We start from the raw sequence: 19,658 nt of genomic DNA, 5'->3' as shown, positions 1-19,658 counted from the left end.
ACCCCTCTTTCCCAATAACAAATACTATCTGTAAACAACGGATAAATTGCATTGCTTACAGCTCTTTCCCCAGGGGCTATGGGGAGAGGGGCGTGGCATCCCCAAAGACACAGTTATCGGATCTTTCCATTATGCCAAACAAAATGGCTATTGCAAATTTTCGATCGGATGACTTTCGAGAAAATGGGGGCGGGAGAGATGGGCTTGTCATCCTCCAGTTACTCTTAGTTCTTAAAAAGGGCACTAGAAATTTCAATTTCAAGTCAAACGACCTCTTCAGAAATTTTTACGATAAGCCCTTCCATGCACAGTGCCGTGGTGAAAAGAAAAAAAATAGTAAATAGAGCCCACTTCGCTGTTTATTTAGGACCATTAACGCCATTACGTGCATAAAATGATATATTTAGGCAAAATAGATAGGTAAGGAATAATGTTTGGAACATACCAGCGAGAATCCTAGTTGTGCCGAGGGGTCAGGGAAAGATATGACCTCCCTGGGCGAAGATAGGTGCCTAAATTCTATTTTTCTGGATTCGAACCAAAAACGGTTATCAAAACTAAGTCACATTTACTTAGAAGTAGCATTTAATGCCCTAATTTTACCTCTTCAGACTGCTGGACCAATTCCACCTCTTTTAGGGAGAAAGAGGGAGGAAAAGGGTCTCTAAATGACTTGTCATCAGCACAACCACTAGACTTTGCTTCTGTTTGAAGTATGGTGGAAAATATTAGTGTCTTTTCCAGCCTCCACAGGGAATAGTGGTTTCAATGTATATCTTTACTTTATATTCTTAAAATGTATCTTTACTTTTGAATAGTATATTTTTGTCTATATATAGTTTTTTCTTCATTTCAAAAAATTGGAAAAAAATATGCAAATAGCCCGTTTTAAAAGAGAGCATTGTACATTTTAACACAAAGGTAGAAATTTTTACAGTAATTATACATTTTAATACGAAGGCACGACAATTTTTTAGAACAAGGGAGAAAATACATTTAAAATTTTTTTTGACTATATTCATTAATAAAAATCCCCCCCCAAGTTCATTTTCGTGGTTGGCACATTTGGGTTTGACAACCGCTTCTGGTATACGTGTCGATGAAAGCATCCAAAAGAACCTGTTCCCCGCTATTGACTTAGATCGTAGTCAGGCTGGTCTCAATCTTGTTCAGGGCTTTATGTGTAACCGTATTTGAAGTAATTTGATCAAACTTAACAATTTCATTAAAAGGCAAAACTTAAAATTTTGTATCGACGAGATTAACTTTTTTATAGCTACACCCTGAGAATCTAGAAGAGATAGAGAGTTTCGATCTCAAGATCGATAATAGATAATTTCGAGTTCTAGATGACTCCGAATATACATTAGCCGTATGAAGTTTGTTTTTAGAAGGGGGGCAGAAGAGTGGTTAAATTTAAAACGAGCAAAGCCATCACATATTACAGGGGCCTCCATGGAATGTTACCATAGCATTTAGTAGGCATGTAGAGGCTCTGTATGAGCCCTGAGCTTCACTTAATTTCCAGGCTTTTCCAATTGCCCCATAATTTCCATTAAGTAAGATGTTAATTATAATGTCAATAGTATTGAAGTTTAACTATAGGAGAGCATAATTTAACTGCTTGGTTATATTTTCCTGTGGATATTTATGTATATTCATCGTCTAATTGAGATATTTGCTATTCTATAATTTATATTGTGTATCTAATGCAAATTCACTGTAGATTATAATTCAATATGAAATTTTATTTAGAACTGAATTCCATTTGGGAAATCAGAGGCGAAAAATATCGTCATTTTCTTCCAAAGAAAAATTTGATAGCCTTATTTCTTTGCCTAATTTCTAGGGGTCTTGTATACTCGGCTCACAGAATTTTTCTTTCTTAAGTTTATGTCTTATATATATCTCCTATAAAAAGTTAACTTTTTTGCAATTTTAGAAGAATTAAAGAAAAGGGATCTTATCAAAAAAGCACCTTCAACAGGAAGCACGTGGCCAAAATAGTGAGATGATATAACGAGGGTTTTCATAATTTTTCGGTTGATTTGCCTTCACTGTTCTTCTTGTTTTCGATTCGAATTTGCTGCTTTTGCTGCCAAAATGTCACTTTTCGGCACAAAATTTCCTAAAGTAGCACTTTTGATTGAAATGTCTCTGTTTAACGTTGTCCTGTTTTGTTATTCTTTGTTAAATTTTTTACTTTCATTTTCAATCTTTATTGTTTTCAGCCTCTGGGAAGCAGGGCGGACTATTTTAGTTTTTCCATTGTCAACAATCTCATTGGTTTTTAGTATTTAAGATTTATAGTGGGGAATCAAACGGCAAAGACTATGAAAGAATATAATATCAAATGGAAGGTTTTGCCTAGACTTTTTAAAGTTAGAAAAAAAATTTATTACTGAAAACCTAAACGAACAAAAATTATTCTGTATATGAGGGGAGCTGTCCTCCCTCAATGCCCCTATCTTTAAACTAAAATTTTTAGTACTTTTAAAAAAAGCTTCTGATTTTAATTAAACGGCTCTTGGGTTGAGGAATCATTCTTAAATAATTGGGACCAAAGGTCAAACTTTAGCGTAAAGAGCCAAGTATTGAGGACGGGTTAGCCCACCATCATTTATGGAATAACTTCTGTTCGCTTTAAGTTTTAATTTTGCTCCTTACTTTCGGGAGAAAAAACTCGTTTTTTAATTTAATTTCAGATTGTTTATTCAATCAATCTGTGGAAATCCACCTCCTCCTCCATGGAATATTCTCCCATCAACATTCCTCCATGGAAATTAATCCCAAGAAAAATCGTTCCCCCTGGGAAAATACCCCGGACATTTCCATCATCGGTGTGGATTGCCCCCTCCCCCCGCAGAAAATTTCTTGCGGATGGTTCCACCTAAAAAACACTCCTTAGCACACTTACATTTGATAAAACTTATTTTTTGTTAATTAGTGATCATTTTTCAGGCCGTGGCGGAATCTCCCCTCTAAATTAAAAGTTACCCATCAACATTTACGAGCTTGAGAAAATTTTTCTGATTTTCAAAATAGGGAGAAAACATCCCCCAAAAGTCAAGAAACCTTGACTGTTGAAGATGGAAAATTGAAACATCAGAGTCAGCGTATCAGAGTAACCTATTGTAGAGTTTTAAAGCTCCCATATTTAAAATGTGGAATCTTCGTATTTTTTGCCAGATGAAAGATCAAAATGCATGTTTTTTTGTTATTTTTTGCTTTGTTCGTCCCATGGGCAATCGTGTCAAACAAATGGTCTTAGAAGATTGGAAGGGGACTCATTTGAACGGAAATCAAAAGTTCTAGTGCCCTTTTAAGTGACCAAAAAAGTTTGGTCCTGCGTCCTTTCCTGCTTTTATTGCTATCAAGATTCTGTGTTTTAGAGTTTCGGCTACTATTAGGCCGAGTCACTCCTTATTTACAGTTCATTAAGACAAACTATCTGATCATACAGATGATTTGACTACCTTAGATAAAAAAAATATTAGCAAAAGAAATGAATTTTTAGAAATGTTGAGAGTTCAGGGTACAAGAATAAGGAGTGAAAGTTAATATCAAAACGCTTAGACTAGGAATTAATGAAAGTGAGGAATTGATATTAGGTAACGAGAAAATCGATCAAATGGATAGCTTCATCTACCTGGGTAGTAATATTAGTAATGATAGTAGATGCAGTGAAGATGTAAAAAGTAGAATAGCCAAGGTTGAGGTTTTTTTTGCAGTTAAGAAAAGACTGGAAGAATAAAAAGATATGTGACGAACCAAGGCTAGTATATTAGAAGCTATGTTAATTAAAGGGATCAAGCATGGCCTTGAAACTTTGTTGGTTTGAAAAGGCTGGGGAAGATTGTTTAGATTATTTCTGGAGAAATTTTCGGCGATGGTTATTTGCACTCGTTTTACTGACCGAACATCAAGCTGTGTGAGAAAAGCGTAATTTCATCCCACTTTTTAGGATTATAATGAAAGAAAAATTAAGGTGGTTAGGTCACAATTTATGGATGCTGGAAGATAGATTTTCAATAAACATTATTTTTAATCATCTATACGGGTCCAAATGAAAAGGACTTTGTCCCAGTACGGGGTAAGAAGAGGTCATAAGACAGAATTTAAAGATCATTTGATCTACATGGGATGGAGTAAAGGGTTAAAATTGAACAGATTTGGGTGGAGGAGGAGCGTAAGCAGTTATGTTGACCTTAGGTGACCTGTAGCTAGAGCTAATTTTTAGTAGTACTATCAGCAGCATTGAACAATAACTAATACGATTTATTTTTAAGATGATTTCTGCTTCGACGTCTATGGGACATGGGTAAGTCAATATCGGTTCTCTGGATCTCAAGCTGATGTTGATCAAGGTTTTGCAGCCCTCAAAGAAAAAGGTGTAAAACGTGTGCTTTTCAATGTATGGGCTAATGGTGTGATTTTTGCCAACTCTGCCACAGCACAAGCAGCTGGTGTTCAGTTTGGAAATGATCGTCTTGCCTGGGCTGTCCAATCAGCTCGTCAGTATGGACTTGAATTATACGCTTGGTTCGAATACGGTATGGTTTTATAATCTAAGACTATTTTTTGCTTCATAGCGCATTAGATGACATTTCTTCTCTAGGAAAAAAATCTCACTGATAAAAAGAAAAAAACACGCTAGTGTTCACTTATTAAGAGTAATGTGTCTCCCCTTTTACTCCCAAGGTCTAATTATACATAACTTATAATTATAGGAAATGAAATTTGAATTACTTGATCATAAATGCTGAAATTTAGTATCCTTTTTTAGTGACAAAACTGCTTGGAGGGCGCCAAGCCACCCTTTCTGCACCCACTTTGCCTTTAGATATCTCCATTTTCTTTTCTTGATTTTTACTCTGTATTTTTCTGGGCTTTCTGTCCAGTTTTTTGTGATAGTTATAAATAAAATGTTGATGATTGACCAAAATGGCCTCTGATTGAAGTTTCAAGATTGCCATTCTAATCAAAATTACAAAAAGATATAAAACGGGCCTGTATGAGTGTTGACATGATCTGTGCACTTTCAAGGACGTGGGTGCCAAATTATGCAAATAGGCCATTTTTAAAGAGAGCACTGTACACTTTAATACAAAGGTAGAAATGTTAAACTTTGCTGACAACTTTGCGTGAACTTAGTGCAAAACTGGGTGAAATTGGCTGGATGAATTTAGGTTGAAAGTCAATTAAAGGAGGCGACATGAATTGACTGAAAGAAAAATTTTAAATTTTTATGTTTTGTTTTTTTAGGTCAGTGAAAGATATTTGTCTTGGAACAAATTTTGTCGGGTACCGAACTATTTTCCAAGGCAACTAGATTCTGCTGCTCTGTATGTTTGTCGTTTTTTATTTAACTTATTTACCATAAGAATAAATTACACCCTGAAAACTAACATGTCATAAACCTCGACTGACTTTTCAGGTAGTATGGCCTGTTATGGCTCTGCACCATCCAATCAGTTTGCAAACACAGCTAGTGCCAATGGCTGGCTTCTCTACAATATGGTTAACGGGCAACCGGTATACAATACTGATGGCACTGGTGACTTTGTTTTCATGGATATATCCCTGCAGCCAGTCAGAGATTTTCTTGTTGGTATATCTAGAGACATTGTTGCCAATTATGATATAGATGGAATTCAGTATGACGATCATTTTGCTTTGCCTAGTGGGTTCAGCTCAGTTGACTCAATGGGTCAAAGCAGCCGGTAAGAATTTGTGGTTCAATAAAACTTATTTTCAGCTCAAACTCGGAATGTTGTATTAATACTGAGTACTTTGTATACTATTTAATTTTTAACAAAACCAAAAATATGCTATTGAAGCATCTTATAGGTAAGCATCGTTAATAGAGCTTTTTAATAACAACCTTGCCGTAACGAAACTCCTTATATTTTTCTACCTCTACCCTCTCCAGTTAAAAGTTCCTCGGTAAATGGCATTTGTGATTAATTGGGGTTAGGTCCCAGGTAACTAATCAGCCAGGGATAATCCATTTAGCGTAATTTCCAAGTAGACTAGAGACGGGAAAACGCATGGCCCGTTTTTAAGTGTCACGAATCCTTTAATATTTTTGGCTAGGACGATCAAAACATGCCAAGTCTAGTAATTCCTTTTGACCCTGGCAAAAGAAAAATATTAAGAGAGTATATTCGAAAAAATACGCGCGTCCTTCCTTTGGGCAAAAAGAGTTGTTTTCAAGGGCCTTTTTCGTGGGCATCGAACAAAGGGCCAAAGAACTTAGGCATATAAGTTTCAAGCTTTTCAAAAAAAGGAATTATCGATCCTTTTACGGGTGAAGAAATGTATTGGAGAGTAAAATATTCTGGATTTCTTACCCCTCCCTCAAACATTGAATTTGAGGTCACTTTAGCCTCCCTCTTAATGCTTTCTGTGGGTTCTAACACAATCCCTCTAACTGTTTCTGAGATATTACTCTGTATAACCTATTTTTAGAAGCCTGGGTACAGTAATTCTGGCTGGATGCAGCTGGGTATTAAGCTATTTTGACAGTCTGGGTACACCTCATTTTTCAGTCAGCCTTTTCAAACAGTTCATGGTAACGAACTGTAGTAAGGAAGGACCCAGCTCAATAGTAACCGAAACTCTAAAAAATGGAATTTTGATACCAATAGTTACATCAAAAGAATCGCATTTTAATGCTGATTTTAAATATACAAGTTTCATCAAATTTAGTCTTACTTATCAAATGTTACGATCCTGAGAAAATTTATCTTATTTTGGAAAATAGGAGGGAACACCCCTTAAAAGTCACAGAATCTTAACTAAAATCACACAATCGCACTCAGCGTATTAGAGAACCTTACTGTAGAATTGTCAAGCTCCTTTCTACAATAATGTGGGATTCCGTATTTTTTTTTGCCAGAAGACCGATCACGGGTGCGTGTTTATTTTTTTCCCAGGGGTGATCGTATCGACCCAGTGGTCCTAGAATGTTGCGGAAGGACTCATTCTACCAAAAATTAAAAGTTCTAGTGCCCTTTTAAGTAATCAAAAATATTGGAGAGCACCTAGACCCCCTCCCATGCTCATTTTTTCCCAAAGTCAACGAGTCAAAATTCTGAGATAGCCATTTTGTTCAGCATAGTCGAAAAATCTAATAACTATATCTTTGGGGAAAACTTACTCCCTCACAGTCCTCGGGAGAGGGGCTACAAGTTACAAACTTTGACCAGTGTTTACATATAGCAATGGTTATTGGGAAGTGTACAGACGTTTTCAGGGGAATTTTTCTTGTATAGGGAGGGGGTTGAGAGGAGGGGGCTACATGGGAGTGTCTTTCCATGGAGGAGAGAATTTCCATGAAAGGGGCGCAGTATTTTCTAATATTATTTAAAACAAAAAACAATGAAAAGATAAATATGAAAAAGTTTTTTCAACTGAAAGTAAGGAGCAGCATTAAAACAAAACGAACGGAAATGATCACGCATATGAGGGGTTCATCTCCTCCTAAATAATTGCTCCTTACGCTAAAGTATTTTTAGTAATTTAAACTATTTCTTCTACGGCCTTTGTGATTCAGGGGTCATACCTAAAGAATTGGGACAAAATTTAAGCTATAGTGTAAAGAGCAAGGTATTAAAAGGAGGGCAAACCCCCTCATATACGCAATAAATATATACGAATATAGAAGTTCGTTACGAAAGTTAATTCGGAAGTTAAGTATATTTTTTATTAATAAAAACGTTCGTAAGAAATTAAAAGTTCTAGTTGCCTTTTTAAGTAACCAAAAGATTGAAGGGCAAATTAACCTCCTACGCCACTCCTTTTTTCTCAAAATCGTCCGATCAAAACTAAGAAAAAGCCATTTAGCCAAAAAAAAAAAAAATGCAAATTTCGTTCTAAATATTCATATGCGGTGAGCCAAAGTCAAAACATGCATTAAATCAAAAACGTTCTGAAATTAAATAAAAAAAACTAAAGTTTTTCACTGTTTTAAAAACTAGATTTGAGAGAAAGGGTCAAAACTTGGCGCAAAGAGCGGGGCTTTGAGGAGGGATCAGCCCCTTTCATATACGGAGTAATTTCTGTTCGTTTTAAGTTTTGATGTCGCTCCTTACTTTCAGTTTAAAAAAAACTTGTTTTTTTTATTTAATAAATCAAGTAAATTTACAAGAGTATATTTATTTTTGAAGGACTGAGGTAAAGGGTAGAGTTTAAAGTAAACACGGCTTTCCTTAAAGCGCAAGCTGGAACTCATCATAAAGAACAAGATTTGTAGGTATGCTGGCCCCTCTCATATTTAGGTTAAGTTCCATTTGTGTTGGGTGTTACTGTTGCGCTCAACCTCCCTGTGATCAAACTTGTATTGTTCTATTATAATTACTGTTACTATTATTATTACCAGAATAAAGTAAAGATGTTTTCAAATATTTTTTTTATCTTTTCTCGGTCTTCCTAGATAAGGAACGGCCAACGGCCTTATACTTAAACCCAACCAATTCAACGGGGTTAAGGACACCGGGAAGGGAGGGGTCTTACTGGTGACCCCTTAGAAGGATCAAATGGGTCAGAAAAAATTGTATGTATTGTTGACCAAAGGGGATTGAAAACAGTGCTTGTGCACCGTTGACAGAAGGGATTCAAAGCCGATGCACGGGCACTCTTTAATTATGAAGTTTAGAGATGGGTCGTAAGGGCTGACTCAAGTGTCTTATACAGATTGCATAAACTTTGAGAAAAGAGGGTATGAAGCGAGCGTACCTTCTTTTTAGCAAAGGACTGGGAGGATGTTGAAAACGAGACAGAGCTGGATACAGGGTTTATATACTTTTGACCAAAGAGGTTTTGGGCCCAACATACGGTATATTTATCAGAGAGCTGGGAGGAGTGTTGAAAACAAATTTCATTAAAATGTAAAATATTTTGTGATTAAGGTTCAAGGTTCAAGGTTCTTTTATTATAACCAATATATACAAAATATTAGGTAACTCAAGGCTGAGAGTATAGCTCGAATGCAATTGAGCTACCTTTAATAAACACTAAACATGCACAAAAATTAAAAATAAATACTTCTCTTAACCAATCTTGGCAGAAATAAATAAAAAACAAATCCCGTGCCGTACGATACCACTTCCATCCTCCGCGCACCATCCTGAGACACAATTAAATTTACAACTTAAAACCAAGTGAGTCATAAGACATCTGGAGGCCTCATGGGCGAACCCCGGAGACCAATCCAATACTTAAAAAATAATAAACATCCTTAAAAGAAAAAAAAAAATTTTTTCATATTATTTAGATTTATAACTTTCAATCAGCACTCTTTTCAACTTCCGTCTTATAGCATCTATGCTTACATTCAAATCAATCTCATTTTTCAATCGTTCCCAATGTAGAGGAATCAAATACCTCAGGCAAAAACGCGACCTCTCTGTAACTACCTTAGGAGTCCGCAGATTATATTCACCACGGGTTTCAACTTGTGATGATGAAGGAGAAGAAATAAGACCCATCGATGCAAAATATCTGGGGAGCTTTTCTCGTTCAAGCTTAATCTTAAACATAACACTTAAAAATTGGATACTCTGCCGAACAGGAAGAATATTATGAAGTGAAAAAAGGGTCTCTGTTGTGGATTTTAAGGGGAAGTTTGATGGCGATGGCAGAAAAGGTTTAAGGATACGAACTGCTTTATTTTGGATAATCTGTAAAGGGGTAACATTAATTTTAAAAGTGTTCAAAAAAATAATAAATGCATAATCAAAATGGGATTGCACAAGGAAAATGTAAAGAGATTTAAGAGCGTAATATGGAAGAAGGTTTTTCAGTCTGCACATTATACCAACTCCACGGGCAGACTTTGCTCTAGCCTGATTAATTTGCTCTTTCCAAGACAAATTTTCATCAAACACAACTCCCAAATATCTTATCGATACAACCCTTTCAATAACAGACTCAGGTTCATTCGCAGAAAGGGAAACTGATTCTATATCTGGAAACTTGTGACCCGTTCTGCTGTAAACAATAAACTTCGTCTTCTTTCTGTTCAGAAGTAGTCTATTATCAGAGAGCCAAGTAGACAATCTATCGTATGTGGATGTTAAATTGACCACTAGCTGTTCACGAGATTTACTAGAAACGGTTACTGCACTGTCGTCAGCAAACTGAGTGTCTATAGAAGAAACTCCAGTAGCTGAACACAAATCCTTAATGTAAACTAGGAAAAGCAGAGGTCCTAATATGGATCCCTGGGGAACACCAACCTTATCTGACTGCTATAAAGAATCAGATCTAACATCATTATATATAAGTATCTGCTGCCTCCCATGAAGATACGATTCAAGTAACCTAAGGCAATTACCACGAATATCAGCATTCGAAAGCTTATACAAAAGAATTTGATGAGAAATGGAATCAAAAGTTTTCTGTATGTCTAAAAATATAGTTACAGGCGTTTCGCCACGGTCAAGACAATCACTAATATGTTGGACAATAATAGCCATAGGATGATCAGTGCAGTGCTCTTTCCTAAATCCAAACTGAAGTTTAGAAATGTAATCAAATTTCTCAAAAAAAGAAGAAATTCTGTTATAAAGTGCTCGCTCTACAATCTTCGAAAAAGCAGAGAGTATCGATATAGGACGATAATTAGCAGGAAGCCTCGGGTCATCACCTTTATGTAGGGCCACAATTCTTGCTGATTTAAATGTTGAAGGACAGACACCAGTTACAAATATAAGATTAATAATGTAGCATAACACCGGTGATATAACTGGGAATATTTCTTTGACCAAATTAGTCGAAGATCCATCAAGGGCTTCAGATGAACCATTCTTCATTTTAGATATGATGTGTTTTAGTTCAATTTCAGTGACCGGGGAAAGGAACATGCTTTTATCAGAGGGAGGGGGCATGTGATCTTTAAATAAATCATTATTATTATTATTTGGAGAAACATGAGATGCATTAGCTGTTTTCTCACCGATGCTTACAAAATGAGCATTGAGCAAGTTCACTATTTCCTGCTCATCGGAAGAAAAAGTACCATCACCACGTAACATTTCATTCGGAAATGAAGATTTCTGAGACCTTCCCAACAGAGAGTTAATAAGTCTCCAAGTGTGTTTTCGATCCCCACGAGCTTCTACAAATGATTTTTCAAAATATCTAGCTTTTGCTTTCCGAATTAACTATGTCAGGACATTTTTATACTTTTTAAACTCTTCTTTATTTTTAGTAGATGGGAATGACATAGATATTTTAAATAGCTTATTTTTATTGAAACAGAGTGTAGAAGCCCGCGTGAGATCCATGGTTTTTTAGGGAGTGTATATTTTTTTATTTTAATGCGTCTCAATGGACATGCTTCATCCAAGCACTCACGGAAATATTTTAAAAACAGAGCCGTAGAAATCTCAGGGCATTCACATTCTAGAATTGCATTCCATTCATTTAAATACAAAAGGTTCCTCAATTTATCCATTCCTTCTTTATCAATTTTTCGAGTTTGTTTAAATTCCGACAAATTTTGGTCTGTGATTAATTCCAACATCCGCAACTACCACACAATGGTCAGAAACATCTGTAAATATAATATACGAAAGAGTAACGGGGATAGTAGAAAAAATATTATCAATGAGAGTAGCCGTATCTTCCGTAACCCGGGTCGCAGACCTGCATGATGGTAAAAGTGATTTTGATAGGTTCATGCACAGAAACTCAAGCCATTTTTAATGCAAATGATTAGAAATTCCCGGTCTATTTGTCTGAGCTAACCCATGAGCTTAAAATCAGCCATTACCAGAACTTGTTCAGAATTCAAATTAGTCACATCTTCAATGAAGCATTCATAAATTCGCAAAAACTCTTGTAACGAAGCCGATGGTGATCGATAAACAACACAAACAAGAACTTTCCTATTATCAATCACACACTCAATGCAAAGGCTCTCAAAAGTCATCTCTTGGTCATGCTTAGATAGTTGCTTCTTCACAACAAATGGAATATCATCCCGAACAAAAAGTCCAACTCCGCCACCCTGTCTATTTTCCCTATTATTATATATAAATTTAAACCCATCACAATTCATGAATTCTGCATTTTCATTACTTAAAAACGTTTCACATAGGCCTAAGATACTTACCCTGTGGTTACAAAGTAACTGCGAAACAAACTCGTGGCTACTAGCCAAACCTCTGCAGTTAAAAAGTGCTGATCTTAAGTTCCCATCAATTACAGGTGTTCCTAAATCTCCTTCAAATAAAAAATCAGTAGCAGGAAGGCTAGCTAAATGATCATCATAAACACCTTTAGCAAAAGGGGAAAAATCATAATAAATATTTTTTAGATCAAGCTGATCACCGATGCGGCTCCCCAATCTTCCCCAAGACTCCCCACTACTCACGTGTTATATATAAATTTCATCTTTACCTTATGTCCCAGGCAGGCACGACGGAAAAATGGAAATGGCATCGCACCACTAATCAGGCAAATCGGGTAAAAAAGTGGCAGAGAACAAACAAGACCTCGAAACCTGATTTTTTTCACTAGACCTACTAACACTAGAAAACTGAAAAAAAGATCATACGCAAAAAACGAGGTTGTAGAACCCAACATATACACAACACTGTGACAGAAGTGGCAAGAAAATCAATCAATATTTCTATCACAATACTAATAATCACAAAGGGACCGCAATAACTATTCCATCACTCTTTCCCAGGGTGACGAGGCCGTGGATTTGGATTCAAGCCAAAGCTTCGAGCCCTTCTGTTTAACACGCGTAAACTTTGCGGAATCTGATTCACGTAAATCCTTTGCTTTCGCAAGAAGTTCATTTCGAATAGCGTTTAGCTTGGGGGGAAGATCCGTGCACACACGAATGCCGCTCCCCTTCAATTTACGAACTGAGTTGAGAATCCTCTGAATGTTCTGTTCGTTTACAACCGAGATAAATATAGGTGCCGGACGAGGCCTTCGATTAGTAACGTTAACGGAACCACCGAGCATGCGGTAGCACTTCGTAATCTGAATGGGGTCGCTTATCTCCATTGTAACAGATAAAAAAATTTTCACATTTTCTTCAACTGTTTGAGACGACCGCTCAGTAGGCATGCCATGAATTAACAAATTCAATTTGCGGTCCTTGACATCACTTTCCAGTACCTGATTCTCCAGTTGATCACACCTTAATTTTTGATCCTCCAACTCCTTTTCCAGTTGGCCAATTTTTATATCTCGATCGGAGGCATCCGTTTTTAGCGTAGCTATTTCCCCCGTAAGGGACTGAATGGACTTGTTGATGTCTTTTTTAGAATGGATTACAGCATCAAGTTTTTCCGTTAAAATCTTCACTGCTTCATCAAAGTTCTTTTGTGATACTGCCATAATGATTGCAATAAAGCCACTTCCTTATTGATTTAATGCAGCATGTAATCAAGCACAGGTAAAACAGTAAATCTCCGGGTGAGCCAAAACCGGTTAGTTATTTCACTTTGCAATGCGACCTAGATTGAATAAAATCCAGTCAAACCAGTCCAATTAGTTTTATCCTTTTTAGACTAAATGGTCTTCACACCACGAAGACGAATGAAAGATTGAAGTTTTGTAAGTATGCGTTTTCACCTAATAACTCCATGGATCGATCAGAGTAGATCAATCTAGATTTTCAAGAATATTTCCTGTTGAGGGGGGGGAGGTTAGCGTGACTAAGAATTCTGGGGGCTGGGCTTAAACTTTTTATCTCTGGTTCTCAAAAAATAGTAAAAGCTACATTTACTTTCTTTTGGAATACATTCATCATCATAATTTAGCTCACAGACTAAAAAGGTTTTCCACTTTCTTACCTAAGAATTAATCATTGAGATTTTTATTTCCAAATAATCCCGTGTAAGTCTATGAAATAACTAGTTACTTAAAATTAGCTGTTGACACTACTTTCCCATCGGAATAGATTCTCTTTTTTAAAAAAACGTTGATTATGTACGATCTTAGCTTAAAAAATAATAAGGATATTTGGTCGAGTATGTTGTTAAGAAACACTATAAGGCTAGTATAAATATGCAGTTTCAAATAGCGTTAAATACACTCTATGAATCTTGACAACACGTAGTTTAACTTTTTTTAATAGTTCATTTATCGTAGATATTCCCAAACGGAGAGTCTGATGCAAGCTATTAAGGATGCTTCAAAATCAATCAAACCCTCTATCCATGTATCCTTTTCACCATCTTCCTTATTGTTCTCACGAAGCAAGCACAATGTTGATTGGGCAGACTGGGTATTAAGAGGAGTTGTCGAAGAAGTCATGCCTCAATATTACAGAACAACTGCAGCGGACTTCAAGAGAACTCTTGAAGAAGATTTAGCTCTTATCACCAGATCAGACCAAGTTGTTGCTGGTATAAGGCTTTCTGGAAGTTCTTTTCCAGAGAATACACCCCAGAGTGAGGTCGACCAAATGATTCAAATTTCCTATTCAAAAGGTCTGAAGGGTATTTCCTTTTGGTTTGCTGATAATGTTATTCTAGGACCCTATTTTGTTCCGTTTCTAAGATATTGTTAACTGCACTTTGGTTAAAATTATTTTGAATATGTGTTCATTTAGTTTCAAATCAAATATTTTGCGTGGGCATCATGTTTGTTTAATTGAACTTAGATATCGATTATGTAACCGTAGAATCAATCAATAAATGCATGGAGGCACAAAAATGGGTATACAATAAAAAATTCACAATTAGCTTCTAGGATTGTTTTTGCTTGTTGCAAATCGATTTGCATGCCAAGGTCATTGGTATCTGCAGAAATACTGGAAAGGGGGGTGGCTAAAGGGATTTGCATGTGCATTTTTGTGGGGGTTTTAACAAATTGTGCTATAGTTCAGTATGATGTTGCAGTGTTTTGCGCTCCGTGTTTCATGTCTTATGTTTCATGTTTCATGTTTATGTTTTATGTTATGTTTCATGTTTTATGTATTATGTTTCATGATATGCTACCTTAGCCCAGCAGTTTGATTTAGCACAATAAATTGTCTTTATTTGGTGTTAATAAACGATATTTAAACTTGGCTAAGAGTATGAATTAGTGTATCGGACTGATGTCTATGCAAGAATTTCTACAGTCCCTTGATCATATTATATTAGGTATGTTTAACTTTAAGTGAGTTTGGTGATGATCTTGCATAGATTATTGCTTGGATTGACACTATTGCTTAGAGGTCTACACAATAGCTCTCAGATTCATAGTTGAGGTTAATTTAAACACCATTTTCATTAAGTATGTTTCATATTCCCAATGAAAAGGTATTTTCTTATCAGAAAACTCCCTCTAAGTTATACACAGAAGTGTCATTAAGAATGAGTAAAATGAAAATCCAATAATTTCACAAAACTTTTGTAAATGGTGTGCACCAAGGATTTTTTACATCTTTTGAAAAAAACTAAGATTTATTGTTTTCCAAACACAAATGATAAGGCTAGGTGACAGAGTCTAATGGGAAAAAGTAAAGTAAAACCAACATTCATTTTGAATGTCAACCTTTTATAAATGTTTCTATTTATTGCATTTTTTTAACAGTTTATCCTAAAAAACAAAAAATTAAATTCCACAAAACAAGGCTAAATTCCTGGGACTTGCAGGCTAATTAAAGAAAGTGACTAACTAATAGCCTGCTTGGAAATAGCATAAAGCAGAGAAAAAGAAAAAAATCATTGCAAAAAGAATTATTAGCAAATATGAAATATTTTAAATATTTTCCTGAAAATCGAAAATGAGGAATTACATATTTTTTTTTTTAATGAGGGTTTTTCATGACGTATTATTTCGGTTTTGCTTACTAAGGGGGCTGGGATGGGTACTATATAAGAGGGGGATTGTAAACCTTTGGTTAAGGATTTTCGGCAATGGATACTATAACAGTACTCTTAAATATGCTTTCCATCCTTTCCGCTCCGGAAAGTGTTATATGGCACTTTACGATGGAGTTATTGAGACAGCTTTACAATAGTCAGTTAGAAAGAGACAAAAGTATTCAAATGAGGTATTAAACATTTTTCTGTGATGTTGCGGTAACCTGTTTGTCTTAGCAAAAAAGAATTATAAATAAATAAAGAGATGCGTTCTAACCTTGCTAAAAAGCAATTTTCTTCTTTTTTCAAGACTGGGGCTCAAACTACACTTGAGGGTTATGACAACATCGAGCCGATTGGCTATCTTAGAATTTGAATTCTCAGCATTTAGCGCTCTTTTGGCAAAAATTTATGCTTTATGACACAAGATGGCAGTGGAACCGACCTTTCGGTGGCACGATCTGTTTTATTGCTTAACAGGACGTCATCTGATGATAATTAGTCAGCAACCTTGGTCACTGCAGCACTCCCGTCACTATCAGTTGACGGTTATTAAATAAAGACGGAACTCTCTGCAGTCTTAACTTCATATTGTAAGGCTTGACCCGCATACTCTGGAGCCGCTTTGCGTGAAGTGTTGGGGAGCCGGAAACCTCCTGTTAGGGGTTTTAGACTATTAAAACCGATTGGCTGTCTTAGAAATTGTATTCCCTGGTATTTTGACCCTCATTGGGAAGAAATGAAAGCTTTGTGGCACAAATGCCAGAAAACATCATTTTTCTATGGGCTTTCAAGATGAGAGGGGGCTCCAAACTTTCTCTTTATGGTTTAGACCTTGGAAAACCGGTTGGTTAACTTGGAATTTCCTTTTTCTGGCATTTTGATCCACCTTCTTTCTACATTCTTTCTAAACGAGCCCTTTTCCAAAATTGCTACTGCTCAAATACGATAATTTTTGGGAAAAAGACAAAGGCACAGCAGTATTTTTTCTGCAGAAAGGTGATTTTCCTCGTTGTTCAAGGGGAGGGGCGGTAATTCTCCTAAGTAGTGTTTTTGACCATGGCAATTCTAAAGATACGTTTTCTATTGTGATGCAAACCTTTTTCGAGAGGTACAGTCTCTTTTCGAAATTCACATTTATTTGTTTTCGCAATGACTCTTACAATTAAGTAAAAAAAAACTATCATTCCTAAATCAATGTCTAATGGCGATTTTATCAGTCATTAGATATTTTTTCAAAACGTTTTCTTAAAGCTTAGCTATTGTTGCCTGTAGTTCTCTCTTTAGTCGGCTGCATGTGATTGCAGCTTTTGCAATAACCACGACCCATTTCAAATTAAAAAAGTAGTGGCATAATTTAAAGCTTCTCTGGCGACAGACCAGGACTATGCGGCAAAAAACTTGCCAGTCGTGAAAAAAAACAATGAAAATGTACCTTCACTTCCTTCACACTTCCTTCAGGCCTCATTCCACCCCAGAGTAGAATAAGTCGTGCTCACTTAGCAGAAAAGTCGTTTTACCTTTCCCCATGTAGTGATACTGAAGTTTCTAGTTTTATTTCTCAGCTCCCAAGCAGCCGTTCAGTTGATAGCTTTGGTTTGAGTAATAATGTCCTTAAAAAAAATTGGCCAGTTTGTTTCCAACCCCATTTCACATATAACAAACCTATCTCTTGCTTCTGGTGTTTTTTTCTCATTTATTTAAACTTCCTAATGTTATACCTTAGTATAAAAAAGGCGATTCGTCTATAATTTCACTATAGACCTATTTCTCTTTTTCTTGTCATCTCTAAGGTAGTTGAAAAAGTAGTGTATCGTAGACTCTCTTCATTTGTATTTTTCACTGATACGACTGCTGGAAATTCTCTTATAACTAACCATTAGTTTTTTTTTCATCCCACTTTCTCTACTATGCATGCACTCTCAGATCCAACAGAGTTTGTGTGATTTAACCTATACAAGGGCTTGTGTGTTTTTAGCCTATTTCTTGACTTTTCAAAGGCATTAGATATGGTCTACCACTTTGTTCTTCTGTCTAAACTATCTGTATTGTAGAGCATGGAGTACCACCTAGAATGGTTACGGTCTTACCTCTCAGGGAGATCTCAGTATGTTTCGGTTAATGATATGTCTTCCTCTACTTTACCTTTATTGAAAGGTGTCCCACAGGGCTCTGTCCTTGGGCCACTTTTATTTTTAATTTGTGTTAATGATCTCTTTGATGGTCTTCATCTCCACATGCACCCTACTCTTTTTGCTGACAATAGTAACTTTTTCATTGCTGCAGTGGATCTGCCACTTCCGTAGCTCAAGGTCTTCGTGATAAAGTATAGGATTGGTGCTGGTCAAATGGTATGGCTCTTAACAGCCGGAAGACTGCCATTGTACATTTCAGGACCACTTACCGTATGAAAGACGCACAGGAGACAATCCTCTTGACTTACGGGAGGGCGATATTATACCGCAAGCTACTATGGCGAAATTTGGGTGCGTATCTTGACTTTTCTTTCTTTTAAAAACCATGTAGCTCACACCAGTTCCCTGATCTCCCGCCAATCTTTAATGTTACAATGGGTTAACTCATTTCTTTTCCCAGATATTACGTTTTCTCTTTATTAGGCTTTTAGTTTTTCTTATCTTTCCTATTGCTGCTCTGTGTGGGACAGTACTAGCAGATCGTTTCGGTGCTCCTTTCAAAGGGCCCAAAATAGGGCAGTGAAGGCTGCTTTTCTTCTTCCTCGGCCTTATCCTTCCTCTGGTCTTTATAATGATGCTGGAATAACTCCACAGGATTGTATTGTGGGTAAAAGTGATCTTTATTTAGCGTTTTCTGCTTTTCTAGGTACACATCCACCGTCTCTTAAGCAGTTTTTCTCGCGGACAGGCTCGGGTAGGTACTCATGTTTTCTATGTTGTTCTTCTCTCAGATTTATTTTAATTAAACTATCATCAACAGCAGGACAGAGGTTTCTTATTTATCAATCTATTCTACTATGGAACTCCCATCCCTCTAGCTCTCTCTGCAAAAGCAGTTTCTCGTCGGGTCTTTCCAGTCCAGTAATTTCTCTTCCTTTTTCTTTTTTTTGAATTCTATCACAGTTTGTGTGTCTCTCTCCTCTTCCTTTAAAATCATCCCTTTCCTGTCATAAATTCCATTCCTTTATTTCATTCCTTCTCTTCATATATTACTTTCTATTCCATTTCCTCGTCTTTTTCCTGTGTTTTATTACTGTACGTGTTTTAGAAAAGTCCACTGTATATTATTATATTGTGTGCCTCATTACAAGCCAAGCTTCTTGGGTCTAGTTACCGCTTTACGTTTGTAATAGTTTTTTAAGTATTAAAAATGATTGATTAAAGACAGACTAGTGAAAATTATAACGGCCAGTCGCGAGTAACGAATGAAAGCAAGTTATTTTAAAGTTATCAACGCTTTCGTTGCCATAATCGAATTAATAATTAGTCTCAGTCAAAGTCTAGCAAGGTTTTTAAAAATACTGCTCGTTTCTTGAAGTAGCTGATAATAAAATAAATAAAGAGTCAAAATTGAAGTTTCTTTATTCTTTTCTCGTAATGTCAAGCCTTCTGGAGCTCGGTTGAGTCTTCTATTGTCTTCACGACGATTTTCCATCAACAGGTGATGATGGGTCGGGAATAAGTTTTGCTACCATCTGTCTAATCTACTCACAGATATTGTTATGTAGCAATAAGTTGAAGATACATCTGTATAGATCTCTTTAAGTGTTAGTTGGTAGGCTTCAAAGCAGCAACACATTAATGTCAGGTTGGAGGTTTGCCTTATTGAAGATTTTTTGTATTGATTACTTTTACTGGA

General features: G+C 36.2%; 1 protein-coding gene across 1 annotated transcript in view; it reads left to right on the top strand.

Moving 5' to 3' along the window:
- Nucleotides 1–15,043, top strand: part of LOC136025193 (glycosyl hydrolase DigH-like) — a 34,156-nt gene extending 19,113 nt beyond the window's left edge. The window contains exons 3-5 of the mRNA XM_065700991.1: nucleotides 4,290–4,553; nucleotides 5,438–5,723; nucleotides 14,122–15,043. Of these exons, the coding sequence (XP_065557063.1) occupies nucleotides 4,290–4,553; nucleotides 5,438–5,723; nucleotides 14,122–14,542 (971 nt within the window). The 3' untranslated portion in view covers nucleotides 14,543–15,043. The remainder of the gene's footprint in view (nucleotides 1–4,289; nucleotides 4,554–5,437; nucleotides 5,724–14,121) is intronic.
- The last annotated feature ends 4,615 nt before the right edge of the window (nucleotides 15,044–19,658 follow it).

This window comes from Artemia franciscana, chromosome 3 (assembly GCF_032884065.1).
Source record: "Artemia franciscana chromosome 3, ASM3288406v1, whole genome shotgun sequence".
Lineage (NCBI taxonomy): Eukaryota > Metazoa > Arthropoda > Branchiopoda > Anostraca > Artemiidae > Artemia > Artemia franciscana.
Note: the sequence above shows the minus strand (reverse complement) of the source record. Positions and strands in the feature narration are given on the sequence as shown.